The 18,390-nt window shown below is 43.9% G+C and overlaps 1 protein-coding gene across 1 annotated transcript in view; it reads right to left on the bottom strand.

Moving 5' to 3' along the window:
• Positions 1-17,159, bottom strand: part of MAP1A (microtubule associated protein 1A) — a 51,945-nt gene extending 34,786 nt beyond the window's left edge. Inside the window, exons 1-2 of the mRNA XM_054169293.1 lie at positions 17,002-17,159; positions 12,486-12,587 (exon numbers count right to left, since the gene is read on the bottom strand). Of these exons, the coding sequence (XP_054025268.1) occupies positions 12,486-12,587; positions 17,002-17,158 (259 nt within the window). The 5' untranslated portion in view covers position 17,159. The remainder of the gene's footprint in view (positions 1-12,485; positions 12,588-17,001) is intronic.
• Between the last annotated feature and the right edge of the window lie 1,231 nt (positions 17,160-18,390).

The raw sequence follows: 18,390 nt of genomic DNA on the forward strand, positions 1-18,390 counted from the left end.
AGGTGGATCAAACAGGACGTCCATTTTAGGCACTATTCCCTCCTGGGTCTATGCCCTCCCGTAGGATGAGATCAGCACTGCAGCACATGCTTTCTTGCAAAGATGAGGCTCAGATGAAACCAGAGATGAAAACTAAATGGAGGCGAGTCAGAAAGAAAATAAAATCAATACCCACTCTGAATTATTCATCTCCATGAAACAGGAATAAAAACGCAAGCAAATTCCATCTTTAGAACAGTGATCCCAGGATAATTTTCTTTACAGGAGCCAAACTGTCTACTGCTGAATTTCCTGCAGAATCATTAGCACTCAATAAGATTTCAGAGGCCAAGAGGTGGGATTAGGTCAAACACAGACCATTCACCTACCTGAAGGCAGAGCAAGATTGTGAGCAGCCATAACCAATTGCCACAATAGCTACTGTCAAAGTGAAGGCAGACAAAATCCATAAGGGTCCTCAGCTTACAAAAAGTGAGTAAAACTTCTGAGAAGAGGTCATTTGAAAGAAAGATGTGGCATTGTCCTACTGTGCTGTTTAAGGACTTTTCCTCTCTTTTTAAAAAATTTTTATTTTAATCATGAAAAATTTAAGTCTCATCCAGTTTGTATGTCCTAGAAATTCTACAGATAAAGACCAGTATTACTGGGGGGGGGGGGGGGGAGGGGGAAATAAGTTTTTTAAATGCATTAAAAATGCATTCCACCAAATCCATTTAAGAAAGGACTGAGAAATCAAAAATCACTGAGTTATTCATAAACCACTACCTCAAGGACAGACCAGTGTAGGTTTAGTATTTCTTCTGCCCACATCTACCAGGACACAAAGCACAGAAGAAAACAGAACAACAAAATAGGCTTCTTTTACTCTGTGTCCTGACAAAAGGCCCAATCTAAATATTTTTCTTTTCTATCAAATTAAAGGGTTAATCTTCTCCCAAGGTCTGCTCAAACAGATCCTGACACCTGCAGTCCAGACAGGACAGCAGAACTGGTTCTGCACAGAGTGCCACCTCCAATTCACGACTCAAAAGACTGTTCTAGGACAAATTCACTGTTTACTCTTTGCCTCCACTTCAAGAACAAGAATTCCATGAACTGCCAACAATGTTTAACCACAACGTCTGGTTTTAGAAGCAAGAGTAATAATTTAGCAGGGCAAGTTCCAACTTTAGAGGAGCTCCCAGTGAATTCATGGCTCTTGTGATTGCAGCTCTAGGAGCTTTGATCAAAGAAACTTGCAGATTTGGTAAGTTAGTTATTTGTAGAGATAAGATGCAGAAAACAAAGGAAAATCCTCATCAAGCATTATCTTTCTCTTGTTTTATATAAGGACTAATTCTGAGTAGAAAAGAAGTGTATCAGTTTATTTCTAGTTAAATAATTCATGTCAACACATTCTGGTTTGTAAAGGGCTCTTCTGCAATAAAGCATGCCTGCATCAGGGATTCTTCCACTAGCACTGTACTGACAGTTTTGCTAGTAGGCTTTCCCATCAACACCAGCCCTAAGGGATGACTGAAGAGAGCAGAGGGATAAGACACAATCATTACTTGCACTGGCCATATTTTCTGTCCTAGCAGCAATGAGCTCCGCACATAACAACTCCATCAGCTCATTCTCTACCATTTTCCCTCAAGACAGCAGCAATCCTTAGCTGTGAACATTCTCCTTTAACAAACATCTCTGCCTGTTGTACTCCATTTACTGAGCAGCAGGTCAAAGAATCACACTGATACATGAACCAAGAAGCGAGCTTGTGGAGATCACTGCTCCCTATAGAAACTCCTACACTAGAAAATTTAGCCTCTGAGAAACCACATCTGCATGCATCGCTTTCTCCCATGCAGCACAGTTCTGCTCCACATGAAGTTTTTTATTACAAACTATACCCTGCAATTTTAGGAGCCATCCTAACCCTGTACTCAGCACTGGTGAGGCCACACCTCAAATGCTGTCTTCAGTTCTGGGCCCCTCACTACAGGAAGGACATTGAGGTGCTGGAGTGTGTCCAGAGAAGGGCAACAAGGCTTGTGAAGAGCCTGGAGCACATGGCCTACAAGGAGTGCCTAAGGGAGCTGGGGTGGCTCAGTCTGGAGAATACGAGGATGACGGGAGACCTCATTGCTCTCTACAGTACCTGAAGGGAGGTTGGAGCAAGGAGGGGGCAGCCTTTTCTCCTTGGTGTCAAGTGACAGGACTAGACTACTGGTTTGAAGCTGCACCAGGGGAGGTTTAGGCTGAATGTTAGGAAATATTTCTTCACTGAAAGGGTTCTCAAACATTGGAATGGTCTGCCCAGGGCACTGGTGGAATCACTATCTCTGGAGGTGTGGACCTGGCACTTAGAGACAGGGTCCAGTGAAGACCCCTCAGTGCTGAGTCAAGTGTTTGATTGGATGATTTTTCAGGTCTCTTCCAACCAGATGTATTGTGATTCTGTGAGCCATCTTGATGCAAGAATCAAGACCTGGACGATGACTCATGGTTCCGTGGGGAAGACTATTCAGGCAGCCAAGGACAGGTCTGATGCATGTGTGTTGTCAGGCAGAAAGAAAATAGCTCCACATTCTAGAAGCTGTTAGCTCATATTGGGAAGATTAAAATAAGTTTTAAATTACAGGCAGTGGATGAGCAGATATTTGTTCAAGATATTTCTAGGGGAACCTCATATAAAAATGCCATTATCAAGAAACAGATTGTCTGCAAGAAAACACACTAATTATTAACTGAAAGACATGATTGGTATGAAAATCCTTGATCTGTCTACTGGACTAGACATGTAACAGACAAGAGCAAGAAATTTACTCCATGCTCATGCAATGTTGGTCAATTTTAAGAGAAGAGCAGAGGGCAGCACAGGAGCCCAGCTCAGCACCAAGAGCCAACTGGGGATGGACTGCATCCAGTAACAGTGAGCAGTGATGTGGTCATCACAGCCCATGCCAGGGGGATATGGGTGGTTTTCAGTTCTCGTGGGGTGGGTTTTTTTGGTTGATGCTTCCCCCCACTGTGTTTTTGTTTGTGTTTTTCTATTGTTTTAATTTTTGAGAGGCAGATTCTAAGATTCTAAAACTGAAAATATCTTAACACAGTTAAAAGCATTGTTTGAGGTCAAAACACTCCAAATTAGTCTGATTTATACAACAGAATGCTTTATGAGCTGAGGAGACAGATGCAGGTAATATGATTTCTTCCAGAAGAGAAGTCAGGCCTGGCAGATGCAGGCAGAATGCAATATCCTGGCTGGAAACCACAAACAAATTCAACCTAGAAGTGAAGCACAGTTTTAACCATGGGTAATTAACCACTGAAACTAATTACCCACAGTTTATAGCAGACTGCTATAAATAAAAACAATGCCTCACCTTAAAAAGTTTGTGTAACACTAAGAATCATCTTTACAGTGCTCTTATTTTTCCAAAGCTGGAACTGGTAAGTTGACTCATTTATTCCATTACTGCTTCACACAGGCTTGCAGGATAAGATAAAAAGTGGGGGAAAAAAAATTACAGATGAACTAGGGATCTGGTGTGGATCCTCTGCAGCAGCACATTCGCCTTGCAAAGACAACAGGAAAAGCTGATTGTTTTCGCACACAATCCCCTCAGGTTTCCAAATCACGCAGCAGGACTTTCCATGACACAGAACAGAGTGAAAAGAAGTTACTGCCAAAGAAAGATGCCTCCAGACACAAGCCCTTAATGATCCCTGTTAACTCTGCTTCAGAATTCTCGATTTTCTAGCATGAAGACTACTACAGTTTCTCAGTGCCTAACAGAAAGCGCGACATCTCAGATTCCTCAGGAAAGAAGCAACACCAGATCAGGAAAGGAAAACAGTGCCTCCAGTCTGCAATTGCAAGTTCTTGCAGAGGCAGGATAAAGGTCTGTGTTCTAGCAATGCCATGGTTAACAGGGCAAAACAAACTCCTGGAACAGAGCCAATCAGACTGAGGGACATCTGTTTTCTAAGGAGGTAGGAATTATGGCATTAAAATTACAATAGCACATGACAACAATTAATCTCATGGCAAAAGAGGATTAGCTGGCTCCTTCCACACTGTTTTTCACTCCCTGAATCTGCAACTAGATGAAGAGTTTATTTCCCAGAATAGCATCTAAGACCCTGGATGAGATCACTTCAGAGGAATTCTGTCCAGGTCCCTTGCCCAAGCTGGATGCAGCAAAGCCAGGATCAGCATCACCTTCCTCAGGCTGAGGGACTGCCACCATCTCCGAGTGGGCCACAGGCACCTTAGGAACCCTTCAGGAAGCTGATAATGTAACCCATCTCTCTTACACCAAGCATATTCATGCCACCAATTGCTCTCCTCTGTGTAGGAGCAGCAAGGTAGTGCACATTTGCTGGCTGTAAGCAAAGAGGCTTCCCACATCAAGAAGCCACTGTGGGAAGTGCTGCATACACTGCCAGTCAGACCTTTCATGAGGTGTCCATGAGTTCACGCACAGTCCAGAGCCCTGAGCCCAAGAGAAGCCAGCACTGCAACACCCAAAGCCACAGACCTCCAACTAAGTGCAACATTCACGGAAACAGGAACCAAGAGCAGCTACTGATGCCCTCAAGCCCACACCAGTCCTAGAGAAAAAGCAAAGGAAGGGAGTTGGGGCAACACTTTTATAGCATGGTAGTGGGGAACAGACTAAGAAATCTGTCAGAAAATACATACAGCTATTAAAGCTGTTACGTTAAAGATTATTTTCATACTTAATCCTCTTTCCCCTTTGCTCATCTTGTTTGTCTTAGCAAGGTCCAGTTGACAAGGACTGGAAAAGCCTACTCTAAGCCACTGAAGCCAGGGACATTAGAGGAGAAAAGTGCACAGAGCCACAGTGAAAGAATATAATACACCAATAACACATTAAGAAGGCTTTTGTTATCAATCTCCAGCTGGGACTGGTGCTAGAATCCCAGCAACATTCATAAAAAATGGTTACCCAGAGCTTGTGTCAGGTTAGAATAAGTATCTCAAGTTTCAACATCTCTTCTAAACATGGAACAACAGGAAGACTCCAAAATAAGCATACAGTGGAAGTAGTCTTGTTTAGGAGGTCACTCTAATTGCAGCTGCCATGCTTACAACAGACATGGCTACCATGAGAATGCAGTCATTGTCAAGTTAAAGAAATGACACTGCAATACTAAAAGAAAACAAACAAACACACAAGCCCCACAGACACCAACACCCTGCCCACCCCAGTTACTCTGTGTGCAGCTGCTGTGATGGACAACACGAAAGAGGTATCAGAGCATTGTTTAAAGAGCTGCTCTGCATTACACAGATCCTCCATAAGCTGTTACCCAGTGACTGAAAGCTGCTATAAAATGGAGAAAATAGTGTCTTCAACAGCCTTTGTCGGGTTTCTGCTGGCAATGAGTGGAAACACATGCCCCTTCATTTTGCTTTGTGTGTGTGTGTTAACTGGCTTACTCAAAGCTTTTCAACACTTCTTACTTAAAAAAATCACAGCAACAAACAAACAAAAGATAAACAGCTTATTAAAAAAAAAAAAAAAGAAAGAAAAAGTAGAGATAAGAAAATAATGCCAGAGAGCAAATGAAAGGAATGAAAATGCTATTCTAAGAAGAAAATAGAATGAATTAAAATGGGTTAGACACTAAAAGATGGCAGGTGTCTGCTGAGAAAATAAATCTTACCTAAGGTGCTAAAAGCAGTGCCTGCAACCCTTGAAATGCCTGAGTTGCCAGAACAATGGAACTGGGTGTTCAGCAAGGTCACAAAAGACACTGCTCTGCCTACTCTAGCACCAAGTCCTCACAGCCCCTTTTGAATACAGAACTTCAGCCAGCAGAGCGCTGGCCTCAGCCAAATTTTATGGAAGCCAGTCAGATTCCAGAGGATGCTGAAGTCTGGATCACAGGTAAGAGGGTTTGTTTTGTGGTGATGTCACTGCTGAACAGATGAGGATGAGAACTGGAAACCTCTATTCTAAAGTACTACCAGAAGTCATATAAGCACCATGCCATAAATAGGGGCAGTAACACCGAGCATTCATTAAAACAAGGAATTCAGCATTTTACTAAAGTTATGTGGTGGACCCTGTTCACAGGTGATGTGTTTTTCCCATTCCATCTTCATGAACAATCTATTATCTTGACAGAGGAGAAGATGATCTAAGAAAGCGCAGAGTAGATGATGATCTAGGAAAGCACCCTGTGCTGTTGCTGTTTATGAAGATAACACAACGTGTTGCACTTACCAAGTCAGGTTTAGCTTAGATAATCAAAATTATTAGAGGCTTAAGCAGTGGCATTATCATGAGAGTCTTAAAAGTCCATAACTCTTCAATTTAAGAAGGAGCTTATTTAAAAAAAAAATAAAATCAGAGCTACAAGATCATCAAAGCCTAAAAGAGTAAAGCTAGGGAGCACTCAGTAAAGATAAATCAAGTAATAAGAGAAATTTCTTCTTCAGGTATCAGAACTTGTAGAACTTGTATCTTCTTCAGATACAAGAACTTGTAGCTATAGAATACAGTGGAGGTAGACAGAACTTGAAGATTCAAAAGGGGTTAAACAACTCTTAGTAAAAGGAGTTGACCATGGTGTGCCCTCGAACATCCCTAAACCACGCATGATGTATGGTGATGGACCTGCAAGGGAATCATAGCAATCAAAAGCAATGAGGCTTGTGTGTGTCCCTGAATTGCATCTCTTGTTGCTACATCTGGAGGCAAAATATTGGGCTAGATAGATCAGTGACCTGATTCAGCAAGGCATCTCCTTTGAACGAACTTACTTTCAAAAAGCTGAACAGAATTTTCACCTTATTCTTCAGTAGAGAAACTTAAGAGAACCACGGCACCTATGAAAAATTGTTTCTTTCATAGGAATGATACTTCACATGTGTAGATCCTCCATGACTTCACTGGAGCCTCAGCAGTTTCAAATGTGTAACAAACAGGCACAGAAATGTCAGTGGCAGAGGGTGGGTTTAATGCCTACATCAATCAGTGAGAAGCACCACTTGCCCTTTCAGTCAGTAATCAACATTTGGAGAGAACAGCATGAAAACATGAAACTGATGCTAAGTTAACCTCTGCTCAGCTGAGGTACAATACAGCTTATTGGAGCTCTGGTTTCTTCACCAAGTAGACCTTGGGGTATCACAATGAGAACCACAATGTGTGCCTCAGGAACAAAAGAATATTTTGAAATATGCAAAAGGAAAACAAAGATTAACCCTGGCAACTTCCTAGCCTGGCCTACCAAAGAAGCTTTAGTATGCTGGCTTCAAATACACAAAATGCAGCATGACATTATCATCAAAGAAAACTCTGCAAATGTGTAGCTTCCAATGTAGCTCTCTTAGCACCAAAAACATGTTAGAGATAGTAAAAAGCAGCATTTTGAAATAACAGGTTTATTTCAAAAGATTTTGCCTTTGTGCTATGCCTTGTTTTGAAACGATCTCTGCAGGTGAGATAGAACTAGAAACACCCAGCAAATATTTCTGCTCTCTATTTGGAAGAAATTAAGAATGCATTTTAGAAACAACAAAATTATATCTATTTTAACAGTAATGGTGGTGAGAGATTGCAGCAATCAAACTAAGTATTTACATACAGATAATTTCTGTACAAGATCTAAGAGTTTGACTAAGAAGCTTTCAGCTTCCAATCTGAGCACTGAGCTCCAGTGCTCTGGCATTTAAGTCCTAGAAGACTGGAAACCACATCAGCAGTAAAGATTCAAATAGAATGCAAAATGAACCTCAGTCAGCTTGGCATTACAGAAAATATGACCTTACTTCTTAATAAAAACCAAATAAGCTTGTCAAAATCTTAAAGGTTGTATTGATATAGTGTAATTATTATTTCATAAGGCATGTCAGATTTGCCTACACTAGGACTTGTGCTGTTCACCACATTCATCACCAACATGCAAAGCAGGAAAGCAGATTGGTGGCAAAGCTTATGGATAATAGGAACTTATTAACATGGCTGAGGGTGAACTACTGAGAGGGGGCTGCACAATGCTGAGGTTCATTTGCATTTTATTTATGTGTATAAATCACAGCTTAAATTACACTGTTGCTAAATAGAGGTAACTTGTCACCATGTGGGAGAGATCTTGAGTTCACCACAGTCTTATTTGTATTCAGGAGTCAGGTCAAAACTCAGCAGCAGTCAGAAGTGAATAGATATGTCTATCATCTACCAAGAAAAGAAGAAAAGAAAAATCTTGTGATAGTGTGTAAATAGATAACTACCCTACTTTGCACATTACACACTTCTGATCCAGAGGTAGGCCTGGAAGACATTAATAAAACAATAAAGATGAAAGGTGTGGAATAGCTTCCCTGTGAGGAACCATTAGGTAAAGCAGATCTCAAATCTGGAGAAATAATGAGAAAGCAAATATGCCAAGCGTATAACACAACTAGATTAGACAGGAATGGTCCAGTGTCAGAAGGCACATCAAAATAAGATCAGACAGGAATAAGAATTCAAGGAAATAAGAGGTTGCAAGTTTCTTCCTGCAACATGTCAATGAACTGTTCTAGTCTTTGCCAGAATTTTTACTGCTGGTACAGAAGGATTGAAAACTTTGTGGAAGTTGAGAAGTGCTGAGTGTTACCAAACACCCAGAATGCATACTTCTCCAGGAGCTGGAGAGATGAGCTAGGATGTTACAAGGAGGAAGTATTTTATGCACTCATCTTACACTCTTGCCCACGCATCCATTTTTGTCACTGTGCTGGGTGTACCTTTGGCTCAAATGAGCACAACCACCTACCCCAGCACACAGCATTCTTACAGAATTCACAAGTGACTGATTCAAGTACATCTAACTGGTAGGTTCTGGTGGAGCTTGCAGGTCCCACAGAGATATTCTTTTCAGTTATCTGGCATTATCTGGGTTGGGCCAATCCCAGGTGGAAATCCAGGCTGGGTGCAGAGTGAGTTGAGAGTAGCTCTGAAGAAAGACTTGGGTGTACTAATTAAGGAGAAACTCAGCATGAACTGGCAGTGGGCTACTGCAGCCCAGAAAGCAAACCAGATCAAGAGGAGTGTGGCCAGCAGGTTGAGAGACATGATTCTTCCCCTTTATTCTGCTCTTGTGAGACCCCCTCCTTTGGATACTGCATCCAGTTCTGGTGTCCCCATCCTAAGAAGGACACAGAGCTGTTGGACTGAGTCCAGAGGAGAGCCATAAAGATGATCTGAGGTATGGAACACCTCTGTTCTGAGGATAGGCTGAGGGAGCTGGGGTTGTTCAGCCCAGAGAAGAGAAGACCCTGGGGGGACCTTATAGCTGCCTTTCAATACCTGAAGGGATCCTACATGAAAGCTGAAGAAGGACTTTTCTTTAGGGTGTCTAGTAATAGGACAATGGGAATGGCTTGAAGCTGATGATCTTAGGAATAGGTTCTTCAGTACAAGGGTGGTGAGACTCTGGAATGGGTTGCCCAGGGAGTTTGTGAATACCTTCTCCTTGGGGATGTTCAAGGCCAAGCTGGATGAGGCCCTGAGTGGCCAAATCTAATTGAAAGGCATCCCTGCCCATGACAGGGAGGTTGGAGTAGATGATCTCTAAGGTCTCTTCCAACATAAGCCATTCTATGATCTGGGGAGACTGCAACTCACAGGACCTTTGAGGTCATGCTCAGTATGCTAATATGAGAGCAAATACAGCCCTTAAGCACATAAGGAAGAAGTATAGAAGCTGACAAGTGCTTGGGTTTTTATTTCACTAGTCAGACGTTTGTTGGCAGACAAATGGTGCACAAAAATTCCTCGAGGACTAGAAACCACATCTGTGAGTCCAAAGAATCAGTATTGCATCTGTGAAAAAAATGTTAACTACTTACTTTAGTTTACAATCTAAACATGCAGATTTAGAAGATTGTAGTCCTTCTATTAACAGCCAAGAGCTGGATGGCCTATGTCACAGAAGACTCTCTAGCAAGATGTCACAGCTGTGGGAAACACATTTTCACTGTAATAAAATTTTCACAATCAGTTGGTCTTTTCCTCTTGTCTAGAATGATTTCTGCTTGAACACACAACCTTGTCATCTGTGCTATCTGGGAGACACAATTGGAATAAACAACGCAGCTTAACTGTCATGCACCTGAGACTGACCACTGAAATTCAACCAGGGTAGTGGAAAAATTTATACGGCACAACCTGGCCCTCAGAGCCATTCCAAGTTCCATGATGAAGACAAGTCACTTGTGCAGGTAAAAACATTAACCTATACGATATTTGTTACTGTAAAATGAAGATCAAATGCAGGCTTCGAGACTAAGATGTGTAGAGTGGATTCACACACTTGTCTTTCCTTTGTACCTGGTTTGTAACTTAATACAGCCTCATCTGTGCCACTTAGTAAAATTCATTGTTCCAGAACTGTTGCAAAGTTGAACACCCAGAACAGCCCAAGTTGGAAGGGACCTCAAAAGATCATCTGGTCCACCTTTTCATAGGGAAAGGAACATAAATTATATTATCTACCATCCTGTTAAATAAAACATCTTGAAAACCTCCAGTGATGGAGGCTTTACCAGGTCCCTCTGGAGGTTCTGTGACTTACTGTTCCCACTGTAAAAAGAAACCAAACTTCTTTCTTACCTTGAGTTGAAGCCTCTCACGATGCAACTTGCACTCATTGCCCCTTGTGAAGGCAAAGCCTCTATCCTCTTTGTAGCTGCCCGTAAGTTCTACAGGGGCAGAAAAGCCAGATTCTTCTGCTCCTAACTTGAGTTAATAGCATCCTGAGAGCACTCATCCAAAAAGACAGCTGCCTTCAGGAACTATAACGCAACTTTGCTATATCTTCAGTGGCTGTGGCAGACATGTCTGTATCCTCAGCTGGCATTAAATGCAAAACAAAGGCATCAGTAGGATGTGAAGCATGTGTATTAGGTAGAATATGAAAGGCTTCAGAGTCTGAAGGCCATCTGCCCGCAAGGCCACTAGTTATTAGAGTGTTATACAAACCCTGCTGGCATTCAGTATAAAACATTAAGTTTGCAAAGAAATGTGCAAGCTAATTCTTCAACTTGTTTAATATTTCTGGTAATCCTTTTACAGAGGCAATAAAAGTATCTCATCAATGTTTCATTATTTCAAGCATTTGCTCTACCACATTCAGCTTGAATGTTGTCCTTAATTGCTTGATTTTCAATTATGTCATTAGTTATTTATAAAAAGTTTTCTGAAGACAATAAAGTACAATTTGAGAGAAAAGATCACTGAAGTGGCTGTCAAGCTATTTGAAATCCCTAGCTGGACTGAAAGCAGCTGTTAATGTTTGTGTAGAGAGAACTGTTTTCAGAAAAAGAAGCTGAACATCAAGACCAACAAATACCCAAAAGCATACTTCCCTCGTGCTGAGGAGTATGCCTTTCACCTTGCACCATGTAAAACTTTATTGGAAAAGGGTTAGGGAAGTGAGGGGGATAAATGTTGCTGATGTTAATCCAGATGTTTCAATCCTGAATTCTAGGAATTCTTGGGCAGATGTTATACTCATGGTGATTTTTAGTGCTTAGTCTATTTGTAGCATTTTCTTATAGCTGCTTCAAACTTGGATGGATTTGCTGAGTGTTTCAACTGATGTTTCATACACAGTGTTTTAAACCCATGAATGCACACATGCTGCTCTGCAAGGGGGGAGACTTTCTAGCCCCATGTTAGAAAGTCAGAGGAAAGCAAGAGACCTCTCAGTCAGTGGCACATTTGAGAAAAGTCCAGGTACCTTCTTTCATAGTTATCCATTAGAAGAACAGGTTCCCCAACCGGAAAAATATATTCAGAGGCTTTGACAAGAGTGTAAATGTACTGCAAGCTGTAAAAAAGTCTTATGTAAAAGATTTTACAGTGTCATCTGTGCTTACTATAGTAACTTTAACATACATTGCATAGAAGTATTATAAACAGCTTTTCACAAGGTAAGCAAGCACAATGTAACTGTTACTGTCATTTTAATAAAGCTCTTATTCATAGCTTTTCTTCAGGAAAGGGAGATAGGCCTTCAAAAAAGGGATCTGGAAAGTCATTTGACTAGTCTTACATACTACCTGCAAGATATTTTGTACACAAAAGTATATTCTAAAACTGAAAAGATAAATAATAAATAGCTTACAAAATGAAACTGTATTGTGCCACCTGAATAAGGTACAGATGACAGAATAAATCTTACTATCTTAACAGGCTTTCAAACAGCATGTTTCTATTCTCTCTATTCTCAGTACTAAGACATGGAATTTTAAGTTAAATTCCTTGCATCCAACTGGTCCTTAAGATGATTTTTCTTCTTTAGTATTCATGTCTGCAAAGTCCTGGGTAAATAACTGACTAATTGACGTTCCAAATCACAATCAGTTTTATTCTGTGGGGTTTTATTTTTGTTTGGTTGGTTGATTTTATTTTTGTTTGGTTTAGTTTGTTTTCCAAGCCCCAAAGGAAAAGTGAATGGTGACAAACCAAAATGCTGACCTTTGACTTCTGAAGAAAACTGAGCCAGGTGTCGTGTCACGAAGAGTCGCAGTTGCTGATTCAGGTCACAGGACAGAGTGTTAATGTTCCAGGAGCGAATTCCTGCCCAGCAAAGAAGAAAAAAAAAACCAAAACACAAAAACAAAAGCAAAAGATCAGTGAGTTGTTATTCCATATACTCCAGAAACAGAAGTGGAGACAGGGAAGTTAACAGGACACACAAGGACCAGTGATGCTCTTCCAAAAGAACATAGGACAGTGAAAGTCTTCAGAAGCAGAGGGCAATAAGATGCTTACCTTCCATAAAACATCTATCCCTGAAGTACAAGCAATGAACAGCTCTTCATTCAACTTGGGCTTCACACAAGTGAAACTACCAAGGGACTGAAGCTAAATAAGTGACACTACTGCCTAACAAAGCAAATGCATTGTGTTCCTTCTGCATCATCTGCATTAACCAGCGTTGGTTGCTAGTAGAGACAGTCTACTGAATGGCTGAACTACTAAACAGCTCAGAGATACCAGTTGCTCTGCTCTTGTAGCCTGTGCCTTCCAAGTAACAAAAGTCCCCAACCCAAACTGTGCAATTACTCCCTCAAGGCTCCTGATCCCACTGAGGCTCTTCCAGTTTGCTCTTTAATCTATGTAATCTTTGTAAGCTAATTGCCTTCATATCACAGCAGGAGGCAGCATCTGCTCCCATAGCAAGTGGCACCATGCCATGCTGGAGGGAAGTCACCTTCAGAATTCATTGTGAGTGGTTGTACATTCTGGCTGATACCAAATACTACAGGTGACAGATCTCCATATCCAAGTGCCTAGATGGTGTGATACTATACTTCAGCACCATCAACAAAACCAGGAAATCAGCAGGAATAGTTGCTCCAGCTTCTTGTGTTGCTGGCTGCTGAAGTACAGATGTTGAAGGCCAATGCCCCAGACTTCTGAGAGTTTAGTGAAAGAAGAATTTGAGCCCCAGCATTTATTGATGGGGTCCTCACTAAGAGCTCCTCCACCCTCTTCTAGAGACACGTCCTCTCCTGCATACAATGCAAAGTTTTATAGTATCTGATATCGCTTCCTTTCAAGTAAAGCGTCTTGATTTTTCATGGCGATACCATTCCCAGCTACTACAGTTCTAGTTCTCCAGCAGAGTAACTCCATTGTGTGACAGCTTCTGCTAGCCACTGGTGGGAAACAGGACCATCTAGGACACAAGCTTCACCCTTCTACACATACGAAGACAGAGTTAGTAATCATTGCTTCATGGAGTCTCAAGGCCTGTAGAATATATGGCAGCTCAAGAAAACTTTGGATTTCTTTTTCTGGTGACAGCTGAAAGAGTAATATAGCTTCTTTATTACATGCCAGTCTGTGCTGCAGAGTGTGCAAGCACTCAGTAAACCCTCTGAATGTCAGGATAAAAAAACCAAAACCAAACCCCAACTTCCACCACCTTCGGTGTCACAGAACATCTGTTCCTTTCAGTTTGGGCATGGGATAGGAACAAATGAAATATTTAATAAAAGACAGGGAGCAAAATGTTTTCCTAAGCAATACTCTTGGACAACATGATTAAACAAATGCCCAATGTAAGTGCATCTCAATGCAGTACTGAAGAGCACTCTGACCCAGACAGGAACAAGGTAGCACTCTGCAGGGCAAATCCTGCTGACTCTAGCTGCTGTGTCACTGTCATGGTGTCCTACTGCAGCAATAAATGCAATTTGAGGTAGTGATACACCGTCTAAGATGCAGAAAAAGTAGATCCTCTTTCAGAGTAAGGAAAGAGAAGAAGGAAATTATCATCTCCCTCATCATTCTACTGGCAAGAATTTATTCAACACTTTCTCTCTCCAGGTAGCATGAAGTCACTCCTAATTTCTCCCCACTTGCCACAATCTCAGTTTATCATCCCATGGCACAGGAGCCAGAACACTGTCTTTACTGCTTAGGATCCTCTACATCCTGATTCAACAGTGCAGACTACATCCTATTAAGGCTTCTAAATATTCATGCTCTTTGCTCATGCACAGCTTGACCTGGGTACCACGTGACTCATCAGTTTTCCATCTCTTTCTTTACACCTTTATGAACTTCTTTATTTCCTGTTGAGGTAATTGGCATTTCACCTTAATACCAGACCTAGTCTTCCAGATATTGTTTCCAAACTGGACAAAAGTCACACAGGAACAGAAATATAAAACCAGTATTTATTTGACAGCATTTTAGAATAATTATTGTTCAGGCATCCCACAGATACACAAGGCCACTGCCGAGGAAGCACTACACACAGCAAAAAGCAGGCTCCCATGATGAGCTATATTCATTATTCCATTCTCCTGAACCAAGGTACTGAAAGAAGTCTGGGAAAGCACACTTCTTGGATCAGCCAGAGGAAGAAATTTATTGACTGGGGGAAACAAACCAACCAACCAAAAAAACCCCCAACAAAACAAACACAACAAGCAAAACAAACTTTGTGGTGTCTTTTTCTTTGCACAGACAGCCAATGGGACAAAAGCAAAGCAAACCCAAAGTCTAGACTTTCCATCCTTTAGAACACCTTGCCTAGGTGTACAATATGTAACACAATCAACTTTGCTTGCCAACTTCTTTTGCCAGTTTTGTGAATCTGATTGCTATGAGGCCTTTAAGCCACTTACTGTACTTATCATGTTGCAGAAAAATGTCTTTCTGAAGGGCAGGAGCATTTGGTTAGTGGCACTGCTTTGTTTCATGAGGGAATCAAAGCTGCTCAGCAGCCTGTCCAACCCTCACATGAACCCTCTCCAACAAGCCATCACTTGAGAAATGGAATTGTGCATGCACTATTTCTTGAGCTCCTTGAATCAAGAATATAGCTGTCTCCAACAGTATGACATGCTGTGTTTTGATGGATCTCAGACTTTTCTGTCATTTCAACTATTTTTACTTTTTACATCCATCTTCCAATTTGCAGATTTTGGTCTATTTCAAGATGGAATTCTCCCATTTCACAGTAGGGAAAACTCCTCTATGACTTGCTGGAGGTCATACTCCAAGTCAGTGGCAGAGGAAAGTCCAAAATCCAGGTTCCTAGCTCACTCAGCACTTCAGTTCTCTTGTTAGTAATCTACCAATACTGCTTAAATGGCTCTCATGCAGAGGTGTGTGCCCTTGGCAGAATTTCAGTAGGTTTCTGGACAGACAAAACTAACTGTAGAATTTACTTCTCCTGTGGCAATTATGATTTATGTTGCAAAATGTGCATTTGCTTTTTCTTTCCAATGGGAATTCCCAGGTTATTGGCCAGTGACTGCAGAATCAAAGAACAAAACCCATTAGTTTACAGTGTGCTCTGTCACTATTTCAGAGATTCAGAGCATGGATAAGGATGCAGGTTGCACACCAGTCCAGGGAAGTGCCAATCAAAGACAAGCATCGTGCTCTGCATGAAGCAGGAGTACCCCTTTCTAAGAGGGGCTTTCAGAGGCCAGATGGTCACAGTCTGACCTACCTCTGTTGAATAAAGCCATCCTTTCACCCCACCTCCTGCACCCTTGTTTTTAAACAACACTGCATCTAATATACAAAGACTAATTCATTGTCAAGGTCCCTGTGCACTACCACAATAAGGATAACCAAGAAGAATGTTGTGGCAGCAGCCCTGTTATGCTCTGTGCCATTCTGGGAGCAACTCGCTGCTAAGGCTCAGCCTCTGACCCACGCAGCTGCTCCCCAGAGAGGCCACAGAACCACAGGCCCTTTGCAGCTGTCCTCTGGCACCGCAGTGAGCAGCAAAGCAAGACAAATCCTGCAGCCAGTATGACAGAAGTTGGGGGTAAGACAGTAATAAGATGCAGTCCACTGGCCCACCAATAAAATAGAAACTTGGGGAAATTCAAACCGCAAAACGTCCTCAAGCTTTAAGACATTCAAACCCGGTACTAATTGCATTTCTCCTATGCAAATAAATAAGGAAAAGAAAAGATAGAGCAATTCATGGCCTGAAGGTCTGCGAGCATGCCAGCCCGCAGGAGCGGAGCCAGCCGGGCTAGTCATTGCTGCCATCTGTCACCGGGCTCGTCCTCGCCGAAGCTGACACTCCGGTCACCTCTGAGACCGCCCGTGCCAATCCTGCGGGCTGCGCCACCGGGACGAGAGCCACGCCCGAGCCCAGGCGGGCTTCTCCCCGGTCCCGCGGCCCCAGGACCCGCTCGCAAGCAGCCTCCATCCCCTCCGCCTCCCAGCCCCGGCAGAGCACTGCCTCTGCCCGCAGCCACCGCCCGCGGTCCTCCTTCCCCCACCCAGATAGGGGGCTCGCAACCGCCGCCCCTGCGGGAGGATGGGAGCGAAACCCTGCGGCGGGGCAGCGGTGCCGCAGGGCAGGGCGGGCACCGGCAGCTCCGCCTCGAGCCGGGTGGCGGCGGGGACAACGCGGCGGGTGCGGGTGGGCTTGCATCCCCGCGGCACTCGGACGCCAGTTCCTCCCCTGCCCGGCCCCAGGGCCCTCCGCCGCGGCCCCACTCCTCACCGCGCTCCAGGGCGCCGCGCAGCGCCCCTCGCTCCGGTTCTGTTCCGATCTCCCCGATCACGACGAGCAGCGCGTGCCTCCGCAGCTCCCGGCGCCGCCCGCCCGGCAGCCAAGGCGCTGCTGTCTCCATAGCGACCGGCTCGGCCGTGGTCTCCATGGCAACCGCGGCGGCCGCTGCTGCAGCGCGCGGCGACTGGCGCGCGGCTCTTAAAGCGCCCCAAGCCGGTCCCCCATTGGCCGGGCTGGCCATGTGGTCCCGCGCTACTGCGGGACGGGGCGTGGCTTCGGGGCTCCGATGCGTTCCCTCCCATCCTCTCCCCGCCCCGCCGTGGCACCGGCTTTGCCACAGCTATGCCCCGGCTGCGGGCGGGGGGGGGGGGCTCCGGCTCTGCCCCAGCCCGGGCAGCCTGCCGCACCCGCCCGGAAGCAGGGTTGCCCAAAAGGGATAGGCTGCCGGTGAGCTCCAGCCGGCGCTGCAGGAGCAGGTTGTCTCGGCCCCGGCTGAGCACGGCGCCCTCCCTTCTAACGGCGTTAGGGGAAGGGCGGCACAGCCACCAAGCTCCGGTGCTCAAACCGTGAGCCGGGCTCACAGCCTATGGGAAAATCAGCAGCTTGAAGGGGAGTTCAGGTCACCCCCGTGATGGGAGCGTGGAGCTACTGCAGCGCAGGGACCCAAAGTACCTGGTGTGGAGTTTGACAGCATCCATGGTAGAACTACAGCAGCTAGCAGTGCCGAACTATGCCTAGGCATCCTTTACACGGCTGCTCCATCACTGGGTAGTAGGCAGAACAGCTCTTCCTGGTGGCCTTCCTGTTCAATTAAAGACAAATGTAATGGTCTCTGGCAATAAGTGATGAGTTTTCCTGGATTCCAGAAACAGGAGGTAAAACAAAAATCTCGTTGAATTTTGCTAGCTGCCAGTGTAAAACTGTGTTGAGCAGTCAGCTGCCGTGTAGACAGGAGTTCTTGATGTCCAGGGTGACCAGAGAGGGCCTTAATTCAGGGCACAAATCCCTGTCACTAACAGTTTTTCTAGCCAGCCCCATCTTCAAAGTACTTCAGTATGCAGAAAAGCTGAGCAAACTCAAAACATGCGACTTGTGCATGCTGAGCACGGGACAGACACCAGAAAGTAGCTTCAGATAGAAAAATCTATGTCTTTCCTGACAAAGAAAGGGAGATCCGTCCTGTGCTGATGTAGCTGGGTGGAAAAGCAACCCAGCTGTTGTAAAACTAGTCAGGTCAGCAGTAACCTGGAGCATTTCCCAAAAGAGCATCAGGTTCTGCCTCTGCAGTCCACAAGATTTCCGTAGAGAGGAGCTACAGGTCTGGGAAGCTTGGTGGGAAACAAAGCAGTGTCCTGCCCTCTATTGTTCCTTAGCACCCAC

This window comes from Dryobates pubescens, chromosome 17 (genome assembly GCF_014839835.1).
Source record: "Dryobates pubescens isolate bDryPub1 chromosome 17, bDryPub1.pri, whole genome shotgun sequence".
Lineage (NCBI taxonomy): Eukaryota > Metazoa > Chordata > Aves > Piciformes > Picidae > Dryobates > Dryobates pubescens.